The sequence below is a fragment of the Pseudomicrostroma glucosiphilum genome (assembly GCF_003144135.1).
Source record: "Pseudomicrostroma glucosiphilum strain MCA 4718 unplaced genomic scaffold BCV69scaffold_13, whole genome shotgun sequence".
Lineage (NCBI taxonomy): Eukaryota > Fungi > Basidiomycota > Exobasidiomycetes > Microstromatales > Microstromataceae > Microstroma > Microstroma glucosiphilum.
The window spans coordinates 147,622-158,769 of NW_020289925.1; the positions used below are offsets into that span (position 1 = coordinate 147,622).

Genomic DNA, 11,148 nt, shown 5'->3' on the forward strand with positions numbered 1-11,148 from the left:
ATACCATGGAAGTGTTACTTTACTTGCACCCCCATCCCGCTGAGCATCTTCAAACACTCAAAAGCCATCTTCGTCACCTCTCCCCTCATTCCCCTCGCTTCCACCTCAGCTCCAGCTTGATTGCTCGTCATCCCTCTCACATTCTGATCGCCCAAAGTCTGCAGCTCTCTAGCCCCCTCGAGTGCAACGACCCTGAAAGCCTCAATTGCTCCGCTAGCTTGGAGGGTATGGAGAGCTATCGTGAATTCCTCTGGGGTAGGAGCAGCGCTACGCCTCGTGTCGGTGTCGGTGAAAGCGGCCTGGTCTTTGCTCCATTGGAGAAAGGAGACGAGACTGTGCAGTACTGATACACCGCGGATGGCTAGAGAGGCGCGGGCGTGAGTGATCCCGAGGGAAGAGGAGACGGCGTCGTTTCTCTCGAGACGAGATTCGAGTTCCTCATCTGTAGATTCTGCCTCTGCGTCTGCCTCCTCCCCGTCATCTCCTCCCTCTGTATTCTCCGATTTGTGCGACTTCGACTCGAACTCGGTCTCGTCTTCATCAATCTCTTCAATCTTGGCACCTGAAGCTGAAGCAGCCAGAGAAAATTGGCTTTTGCTCCTTCTTGTTCCGGGCTTGACCAGACGCACGAGGATATTGAGTGAGCGAGGGCGCAGTGCAAGAAGATGAGAGCAGCACGTCGCGCTTGAGCTGAACATGGCTAGGGCTCCCGAGGCGGCCAAGCGAGTCGATAAAGAGGTCTCTTTCGCGCTGCTGGATGTGGTCTCAGGATCAGAAGCGGAGGCAGGCTCCACGCTTGACTCCGTTGTCGTGGTTGTGCTATCGGCAGGGGAGCATAGAGCGACTAGGAGGTGCAACCTTCGTCCTGCTTTGCCCTTCCCCTTCCCCGATGCCAGAGCAGATCCAGCCGCTATCGACCCTTTTGGCTTCTCCAACGCCTGCTCCTCCTCCTCACCCGTCCAGCGCTTGAACACACTCTCGTCCTGAGCTAGATTACACAGTAGCTCGACGGCTGCTCGACGGATCATGGCATTGTCCTCGAGGAGAATCGAGTCCTCCATTGCGTCTGCTACCGTGCGCTGCGCATCGGTATCGTGAGGCTTCTGGGCTGAGGCAGGCGACGAATTGGTCTTGCTAGACGATGTAGACGATCCTGTAGGCAAGGCCATACGTGCTTTAGCGACTGCGCTGGCCAGCTGAGCGTCCAGACTTGCGAGATTTGTCAAAGCCAGCAGAGCTTCGAAGCGCTGCAGTGGCTCGGACGTAGCGTGGAGATACAGAGTTGCCAAGGCAGGTAACGCAGCCAGCGCATTGGTGGGGGATCCGAACAAAATGGCTGGCGACGTGGTGATACACATTCGAGCCAGCGCCTGTAGTGGAGCAAGACTTGAGCTTTCGGAAGCAGCAGAAGAGGAAGAGGAGCGCTCTAGCGGGTTCGATGTTGATGGTGCATCTGACGAAAGCTTCTTGATGGCGTGTGTACCAAGGACGAGTAGAGCTCGCGCTCCACCTGCTTGTGCTATCTTTCCCCGCTGGACCTTGTCTTGTTTGAACGTCAGGTGGAGGAATGCTTGCCCCAGTGTGTCTCTGACTGCAGGCGAGATGCTAGATCCAGAACTTGAGGAGTCTTCCGTCGTTCGGCCGCCGGCCAATGAAATGCTCACGAGAGCCTGCGTAGCACCGGCAGCAATGGCTTTGCCGACCCTCTTGTCGACCGCAGGTGAGCTCTCACGCTGATCTTCCTCTCCCCCACCCGCCTTTTGTGCCTCAGACTTCTTCGCGTTGGCCATTCCCCTGAGCTTCTTCATCTGCCGCTCCTCGTACGAGAGGATTGGCCGATAGGCGACAAGATTGAGTACGATGGTCCAGAGAGCATACTGCAGGGACGAGTCGGCCTGCCGCAATGGACTAGACAGCGTCGAATCTAGATCATAGGAGGACTGTCCATTCTGAGGATTCTCAGTCCTCCGCGAGGGGAAGACAGACTTTCGCTCCAGACCCTGCTTTGTGGTGGACGGAAGACTACAGAGCTTCTGGAGGAGAGTCGAGTCGTTCGTTATGGCCTCCTTCATGGCAGGAAGTGAGGAAAGGTAGCTGAGAGCCTCGAGGGACGAGAGGATTGTCAGTCTGGACTCTTCTTGATCCAAAGTCTGGGCGTCAGCAGACACGATGTGAGGCCTGGCCAGACTCAGCAGAAGTCGCTCTTGAGCTTCGTGCCTTGTCTGGAGCTCTGCAGCGTCCTCCGAGGTTGAGCTTGGGGCGCCTAGCTCTTCCTGCTCAGAGGATGTAGGACCCCTCTCTAGCTTGTACGATGCCAGTCCAGCGATGAGCGCCACCCTCTGAGCTACCAAAGGCGCTTGGCCCTCCTTTCCTTTGGCTACGGCTGAGGCTAGCCATTGGACAACATCGGCATCGCCCTTCAGCTGCGCCCTACTTGCTGTGTGAGCGGCAGCCGAGGACAAAAGCTCGGCCCGAAAGAGGTTGACTGAATCGTTGCTGACGCTCTCTATCCGTGGCAGAATCAATGTCCACGAGCTCCTCTGGCCTTGAGATCCGCAGAGCGTGTAAGCCCCGGAGGGGTCCAAAGCGTACAAGGTGGAAAGCAGTCTTAGAGCAGCTGTATACCCTTCTACATCCTCATCGAGGGAGCTCAAGGCATGACGGACGGTACTCTTCAGCAGCTCCGTTGATGCAAGTTCCTGGCCCTGCCCTGAAGTGCGGGAGAGAGCAAGAGTAGCGAGGGCTCGGGAACGAGGCGAGGCCTCTGTACGGAAAGCGGAGAGGAGCGTCTGGCCATCGATGGTGCCCTTAGTCGCGGATGAGGCGTCAAGGTCCAGCCCAGAGAGCCTGGCCTCGAGGCTGTGCTCTTCTGCTACTGCCGCCATTACAGCTTCAGCATGCGAGTCGAATGCTGTTCGTCGTTGGGAATACCAAGTGGAAAGGGGACGTTCTTGTGCGGAAGTGTCTTTGCGTTGCACAGATCTTCTTGTGCGGAAAAAGCGAGTGGAGTGACCGATTGCGACAAAAGTCAGCCTTCCTCTCCATCCCATCCATACATTGCCTTCACACATTTCCATTACCTCCCTTCCCCGACGACGACGAGACCAGCAGCAGCTCCTCGTCATGCCCAGGTCACCATCGCCTCCTAGGCGAGAGCGAGATCGCGAGCGTGAGCGTGAGCGTTCCTCCCGGCACGACAGCGATCGGCGCGACCATCACGCTTCCTCCTCCTCGCACAGACGCCATCGGGATGACGACTACGATGAATCAAGGTCAAGGCGTGACAGAGACAGAGGAGAGGAGAGCAGTAGCAGCAGGAGACATAGAGATGACCGTGACCGAGACGGCCATCGATCCAGCACGAGGGACAGGGAGAGGGATGATGATAGAAATCGCCATCGCAGACGGAGGAGTTACGATTCCGAAGAGGATGAGAGGAGACGCAAGAAGAAGGAGAAGAAGTGAGTCACGTTGCGGCAGTGGCGTGGAAGATTGCATGTGTACTGATGATTCTGCTTTCTCTTTCTTACTTCAGATCTCGCCATCGCGATGAGACTTCCCAGGAGCGACGTGAACGCAAAGCAGCCAAGAAGGCGCTTTCTGGCCTAGACGCAGACGATCTGGCAGCTCAAAGAGCCAACGCCGCTGAAGCGCTTATGTACTCAGCTGAAGACAATCCCTTCAACGACGCCAATATCGGACAGCAATTCAAGTGGGGCAAAAAGGAGGAGAAGGAGAAGAAGATGGGCATGACGCCTGCTGAAGCTAGGAAGCGAGATGAGGAGAGGAGAAGAGATGCCCTGGAGGAGATCTCCCGCCTTAATGCCTCGCGGGCTCAACGAGAGAAAGAGCAGGCCGAGCGAGAGGAAGAAGAGTCGAAGATGGCCCGACTGGCCGAGTCGGCGGCCATGTCGGAATGGGTCGCAAAGGAGGACGAGTTCCATCTGGAACAGTCCCGCCGCCGAGCAGCCATCCGTATCAGGGAGAATCGAGCCAAGCCCATCGACCTGCTGGCCATGAACCTTCGCTGGGCTGATGGAGAGCGGATGAGCGCCAAAAGAACTGACGAGGATGAAGATGATGACGAAGCTGGGCTGGAGATCGACCTGGAGGAGCCATACGAAATCTTCGACGCTCTCACCCTGGAAGACACCGAAGAGCTTCATCAAGACATTCAGATGTACCTCACGCTCGAGACGAATGAGCAGAATCTCGACTTTTGGAGGTCGATGATTATCGTGTGCGACGACAAGCTGGCAGATCTGCGTCAAGGTCAGGTTGATCCAGCCGACCCATCTATGCGCTCTAGGCTAGACCCCTCGGTCAAGGGAGAGATGAACAAGATGCTCCAAGACAAGACTTATGCGCAGCTTATGGCCCTGCAAGACCAAGTGAGAGACAAGCTGCAATCGGGTGAGGCCATTGATGTCGAGTACTGGGAACAGCTGCTCAAGACTATTGTCGTCTGGCGAGCAAAGCTGAAGCTGCGCGATTTGCACGAAGTTGTCCTGGAGAATCGTCTAGAGTACCTGCGAAGGAAGCAACGAGACGAAGCCAGCAAGCAACAAGAGGAGCTCGTTGCTCAGCTCGGCGATGAAGGTCTGGTGGTCGATGACGACGAGTACGATAGCCAAGGCAATGCCGCCATGGAGGGCAAGGACGATCAGGCGGCCCTCTTCGAAGACGAAGAGGCCTGGGACGAAGAAGTCATGGATCCCACGCCCGTCGACGAGTCCCGCCTCACCTATGATGAACGTCATTTGCCGGTACAGACCTGGGAGAGCTTTCGTACCGAGCTGGTCACCGCTCGTCGCAAGATTCTCGGTGCTGCCTTTGTCCCACGAAGTCGTGCCGACTCTTCCCAAGTGCCAGACGGTGTCGATGCTGCCGAAGCTCTCTTCGCACAAGAAGCAGCAAAGGGAGTCGACGTTTCAGAAGAAGCCTTCAATGGTCCCGCCAACGAAGCCTCTATTGCTCCTCCCACCGGCGGCAGCTACGATTGGGAAGACAAGTATCGCCCTCGCAAGCCTCGTTACTTCAATCGAGTCCACACGGGCTTCGAGTGGAACAAGTACAACCAGACGCACTATGACTCTGATAACCCTCCACCAAAAGTTGTACAGGGATACAAGTTCAACATCTTCTACCCGGACCTTATTGATAAGTCCAAGGCGCCTACGTACAAGATTGTCAAGGAGCCAGGCAATGATGAGACGGTCGTCATTCGCTTCGAGGCGGGAGCGCCATATGAGGATTTGGCGTTTAGAATTGTGAATAAGCCGTGGCAGTATAGCCACAAGAGAGGCTTCAGGAGCAGCTTCGAAAGGGGAATCTTGCAGCTCTACTGTGAGTATACGCAATCCGTACATGTGCAGCTCACATCGCGGCGAGCCAGATCGAGACAGACAATGATCACTGACCCAAGAATCTTCTGCCTATTCCTCCTGTCCTCTCACAGTCAATTTCCAGCGGAACTTCTACCGGAAGTGAGGAGTATGTCGGCTTTGCTTATCATGAGAATTCTCTGCCTTTGGATCCCTCACACGGCGCCCACATTGTGCTTCCGCCTTGGTTCGATCCTGTATCCTTCATCACCACGTCTGACATGTCCAGGAATTCACAGTGTCCTGATATCAAAGAGATGAATGGGTATAAATCGACCAGCGCACAGCAAAGTAGCAGTAGAGAGTACAAGCAGGGCTTCCTTCCTTCCGGTAATGAGGTCAGAACACCTCCATCTGATCTCTCCCCTGCTCCCCTAGCCCGTCCTCATCCTCCTCAAGTACAGCCCAATTGCCTCCTCCCCCTCCACCGTGCTCCTCGTGCGGTGTCCGCCTACCCGAGTACGCATGTGCCGCATCACTAGAGATGGTCCTGATCCCACCCGCACCAGCGCTAGCCCCGCCTGCATATCCTGCAGCGGAGAGGGATGCAAGAGCTCCTTCGAGGGACATAGATGGTCCGCGTTTCATAATCTTGTTGGCCTTGTTCACACTTTGACCTGCCCCAGCTCCTGCTCCTGCTCCTAGACCTACTCCGCGATTATGAGATGAAGAAGGAATGGCCGAGGCATAGGGGAGACTTATCGACTCGTGACGATTCGAATAGTGAAGAGTCGTCGCTTCGGAGGAAGCGCTCATCCCTGAGGCATTTCGCACTTGACCTTGCTCATCGCCTGGCCAGCGACCACTACTGCCACTTCCACTTCCACTGCTACTAGCTACAGCTTGCTGTTGTTGCGCGAGAATAGCAGAAGGACGAGGACGGAAGTGATGAGCTGCTGCGAATCCTGAGCTCGGATTAGAGGCAGCACTCGCATTGCGGGCTACCTTGCCTGCAAAGAGTCCACCGCCCTGTGAAGGAAGAGGCGCGCGGGCGACTCCGCTTGCAGAGGGGATGCGACTGTTGCTCGAGGCAGAGGCAGAGGTGGGTGGAGCGACACGAGCTCGGAGGTTCCCGCTCATCATCCCGGCTGGAGTTGCTGCTACTCGTGCAGGATTGGCGCTTTGCACTAGACGGGGCTTCTTGTTGCCTGCTGCCCCTGTGCTTGCTGGGACCCCGCGACCACTTGCATTACTCATGACTGAGGGTGTTCGCATGGGTGTGGCGGCAACGCGATTGGTGTGACTCGTGTTGGGATGGAGAATACCTGCTCCATTTGAAGCAGAAGGAGTGGCCGCAACTGAAGCAGTCCTGCCTCTCTTTCTTAGTGCCGGATTGGACTCTTCCACCAGTGCAAGAATCTTGTCGTAATACCGCTCGCCATCAATTGTGAATGCGCGTTCATTCTCTGCTTCCCAGACGGGAATTGCTTTCAGCAGGTCGGCCTCAATCTAATACGGACCAGTGATATTTGTGATGCGTCAGCGATATGATGCTTTGACCGCAACCGATCACTTTCACTCACCTTTGGCTTCTGCACCTTGACCCGCTTCCTCATCTTCTCCTCCCGGAGCAGACGTCCAGGATCACCCCTCACACCCTTCATGAGCCTAGTGCTATCCTTGGAGCTCTCATCCAGCTGCCTCTCCTCGTCAAGCACCTCAAAGTACTTGGCCACCAGCTTAAGGATCGGCCCTTTATCCTGCACCTCGACGTGCAGCTCCTTTACCCTCTCCTCGTGGCGAGCTAGCAGATCGTCTACCTCTGCCGAATCAATTGTCTCGACTGGCCGAAAGAAGTCAGGGAAGCTAATCTCCTTCTCTTCTTGACTTAGACGCAGCTGACCCCAAAGGTCCTCGACTTGGCTCCTGACATTGCCGAGGAAGATGGCCAGATGCTTGATCTTCAGCTCTTTCATCTTGAGCAGCTCGCACTCATACGACTCGATGACTGCCAGTGTACTGCCCGAATTCTGCTGCACGAACGCCTCCATCTCTTCTGCATCCACGTTGAACTTCACCCACAGCTCCACCAGCTCATCGTACAGCTCCTGGATACGCCCTTCCCTCCTACTCTTCTCCTGCCTGAGCCATTCCTCCTTGTCGTGAGCGCGGGTGATGTTCTCGGGCGTAGGAAGAAGCACGTGGGCTGGGAAGTGAGTTTCGGCCGAGCGAACGGACTGCAGCGTAGTGGATGCTGAGCCGCGGGTAGAGCGAGTCGGCGTGTCTGGATCTTGAGGCCCATCATCAGACGACGCCTCAATGGGCAGAAATTCTCCTTGGAACTCAGTGATGGTACCTTGGCCTGCCTCATCATCCATCTGAACCTCATGGAAGACGGGCCTGAGCTGTAGATGACGCAATACGAGCGAGTCAAAGGTTAGCTCGCTACTGGATGCTTGAGACGCGATAGTTTGCGGTGGCAGGCAGAGTTCTGACCAGAGACCGAGGATATCAAAGAGGTGTTGCTGTAGCTCTTCAGACCTTCGCGTCAGCTCGAATCCGCACTTGTCAATCGTCGTCGATAGACGCGTGAGGTGAGCTGCTGGTATGATGGCCATTGCTTCTGAGCTCTCATCTTGGGTGAACTGCGTTTTGATCTCTGGCACAAAGTCACCCAAAATTGGCCTAAAGGAGTTGAGCTGGGTAGTGAGCTTCTCCGCTTGTGAAACGCGCGAGCTGTATAGATTCTGCAGTCGAGTGACTTCGGAAGTCATTGACTCGAGTCGCGGTAGGAGAGGCTGTGGAAGAGTGTAGAGTAAAGGATCGACCTGATCGGGCTGAGCCTTGCTGAACGCGTGCTGCTGGGGTCTCACCACTTCACTCACCTCGTCCGCTGCCGCCTCGTCATTGTCCTTCTTTGTTCCTCTCGGCCTGAGACCTGACGATCTCCTTCCCTGTGTAGCATGTTCATCCTCGCCCAGCGCCGTCAAGAGGCGCTCGACCTTCTTTTGTCCCTGTTGCAGCTGAGTCTTGGCTTGCTCCACCTCCTTCTCCACAATGTCCATCTGACCCTCTACTGCTGCATATAGGGTCTTGTGTAGGGCGAAGACGGCATCTTGCAACCTATCGGGTGGATGACCGAGCTCTGTGTATAGGGAGGAGAGGCGTTGTGTCGAGTCGGAAAGGAGTTTGATGAGGGATTGAGGGTCCATCGCGGCAGGATGGCCGGGAGCGGCGTGCGATGAGGATGTGGGTGGGGATTTGAGCTGGTCAGCGAGGGACCGCAGCTTGAGTGGATGTGGGGCCTATCAGTACCGGCGTGAGACGTAGCAGGGGGAGTGGTGTGATCGTGGAGGGAGGAATAGGAACGGAGTGGTACGAATGTGCGATGCGCTCCTGGTCTGTCTTTGCAGTGGAAATCAACAAGGTGTTGGTTCCTTGGCTTCCGCGGCGCGTCGGCTGGATTTGGATCTCCGCGGGGCGTGGCGTGCGTGGGTGTGTGCCTGTGTTCGTCTCGTGCGTGCAGGGTGCAGCGTGTGTGTTTCCCGCTCGCGACCTTGGAGGCACAGAAGTGGTTGCTTTGACCTTGACAGGAACAATCGCCGGCCAGGACCATCATCATCCTTCGGATCCATCTATCCATCCTTCCCGCTTCAAATACGGGACCTCCATACTACTTCGTCCTCTCCATCGCCATATCGTACATATCCGCCTTACTGCTCCATCTTGATCCTGCGGCGTTTCCAGGGCGCGTCTCTCGAGGGGTCATCCCTCCTGTCTTCTCCTCCTCACACCCTCATTCGCCTCACCTCCTCAAATGTCGGTCGTGGAGGCTTCACCAGCTCTGCCGCTTCAGAGAATCGTTCCCGGCGATGATGCGGCTTCAAGTGATCGAGCATGGGAGCCGCGGTCTTCGACGCCTAATGGACCTCACCCTTCCTCACTCACAAAACCCCAGCCCAGCCCTCTGTCTTTTGCAGAAGATGACGAGAGCGTCTTCGAAGCTCCATCGTTCTTCGACGACCTACCGACAGGCAGGAACGGCTATACCACAGGCAGAGACTTGCTAGCTGAAAATTCTCTGCCAGTAGCCGCCCCTGATGCCACGCCTTTTCTCCCGTCACGACAGGAGCCGCCTGAGCCACCTCGCTCTGCTTGGAAGAATATGCCCGGTTTTGAGGCCTTGGACGAAAGCTGGGGCGGAACAAGTAGAGGTAGTGAGGCAAACGAAGAAGTGCGGGAGCTCAAGACTGCCTCACCACGGCAAGCAAACCCTATTAAGGCTGTCCTTCAGGACTCTACCCATCGCATCGTATCCAATGGAACCGAGGCTTTCTTCGATGCCAAAGCGTCATTGCTCGCTTCGTCGCAACGCCTCGCTACTGGAGCCACGAATGCAGAGAACGATGGCCCGAGGCGTACTTGGATCGAGAGCAAAGGGGGAAAGAAGGCAGCAACCGCGCACCTTAGGCCAATCGCTCGACCCAACATCCCCTCCCTAACCTCCCTTACTGACTCAGAAGCAGTTCTGCAGCCAGGACCAAGTAGCTCTGGCATGAGGAAGAGGAGTCAGGATGTGAAAACACAACGCAGAGATTTGGATGAGGGGTCCTCCTCGGCTCCCGAGTCAGGAGCTGGAACAGCCTTGGGGGCTAGCGCTCGCTTCGATGACGCTCTAGAGTCATTGAGAGACGATGGTCAGACGCGACGGAGGAGGACGCGCTCTCGGTCATCGAGTTCGTCCTCCAGCTCGTCTGGCTCGGGACGCAAGCAAGGCGGCCGTGAGAATGAGAGGCTGCAGCAAGCAGCTGATCGGATCGATGCGGCCGATGCAACAGATTCAATCAGCGAGGTGGCTGGGGTGACAGCATCCGAAGGAGCCGAGGCTACCTTCATTCATCACTCAGATGTCTCTGACCTACCGCCTGTCCTACGTCCGGCCTGGCAGAAGGGCGTGGCTGGAGCCGTTGATCCTCGGACGCCAGGGAAGAAGGGAAAAGGGCTGACCAGCATCGGTGGAGACATGTTCACACCGATGAAGCTACAGACCATGTTCAAGACCCCGACGCCGCCCAGCTCAAAGCCAACCACCCAGCTCGACGTCCCTACGGCCGCACCACCGAGTCAGGCAGCCTCGGCCTCCGCGTCGAAAGTCGCTTTCACACCGGTCCATAGTCCGCCAGCGTCTCAGAGCAGACCATCGACTCAAACACTGAAGGAGCCTCAAACAGAGCGTTCCGCAGCGTTCACATTTCGGTCTCCAGCTGTATCGGCTCAAAATAGCCCTTTTGCACATCTGGCCACACCCAAGAGTACTGCGAGGAAGAGGGGCCTCTCTGCTGAGGCCTACGCTCATATCGGACGCACTCCTTCTGGCTCAGTAGCTTCACCTGTATACCAACAGAGGTCCTTGCCCCTACGACTGTTCCGCTTTGGAGAGTCTCCGAAAACAGCGTTGCCACCGCTCAGTCCGAGCGGACGTATCGCCCAGGAGCTAGAGGCAGAGGCAGAGGAGGAGGCAATGAGCGAGGAAGAGGCTATTCAAAGGTTCAGAGAGAGGGTAGAGGAGCTGAACACTCTCAAGAGAGCTGAGATACAGGCAGCAGCACAGAAGATTCTGGGCCCCGCGACAACTGGCTCACCAGAGAAGAAGCGCATCCGGCTGGGGAGCACGACTGGAGCTCAAGAGGTCGCCGGGATTCCCGATGTAATGGCCTCGCAGGAGCCTCGGATACGTTTGACAGAAGAGCAAGAGGTCGAGTCGCCGCGAAAGCTGTTCCGCAAGTATTCTGCGGCCGAACAAGTGGACAAGGAGATCGAAGCT

General features: G+C 56.4%; 3 protein-coding genes across 3 annotated transcripts; 1 reads left to right on the plus strand and 2 right to left on the minus strand.

Moving 5' to 3' along the window:
• Nucleotides 1-14: 14 nt before the first annotated feature.
• Nucleotides 15-2,885, minus strand: BCV69DRAFT_314124 (hypothetical protein; the record flags this gene model as incomplete). The annotated part of the gene is made up of 1 exon (XM_025495089.1): nt 15-2,885. One exon carries the CDS (start codon nt 2,883-2,885, stop codon nt 15-17), a length of 2,871 nt encoding a protein of 956 aa, XP_025346083.1.
• Nucleotides 2,886-3,036: 151 nt separating this feature from the next.
• On the plus strand, nt 3,037-5,762 carry BCV69DRAFT_272812 (hypothetical protein). The gene is made up of 3 exons (XM_025490987.1): nt 3,037-3,461; nt 3,536-5,346; nt 5,459-5,762. The coding sequence occupies exons 1-3, from the start codon at nt 3,124-3,126 to the stop codon at nt 5,488-5,490; spliced, it is 2,181 nt and encodes a 726-aa protein (XP_025346084.1). The 5' UTR covers nt 3,037-3,123; the 3' UTR covers nt 5,491-5,762.
• Nucleotides 5,643-8,705, minus strand: BCV69DRAFT_314126 (hypothetical protein). Its single transcript, XM_025495090.1, has 3 exons — nt 8,210-8,705; nt 6,908-8,122; nt 5,643-6,833 (listed from the first exon to the last, which is right to left on the minus strand). Exons 1-3 carry the CDS (start codon nt 8,534-8,536, stop codon nt 5,724-5,726), a joined length of 2,652 nt encoding a protein of 883 aa, XP_025346085.1. The 5' UTR covers nt 8,537-8,705; the 3' UTR covers nt 5,643-5,723.
• Nucleotides 8,706-11,148: the final 2,443 nt, after the last annotated feature.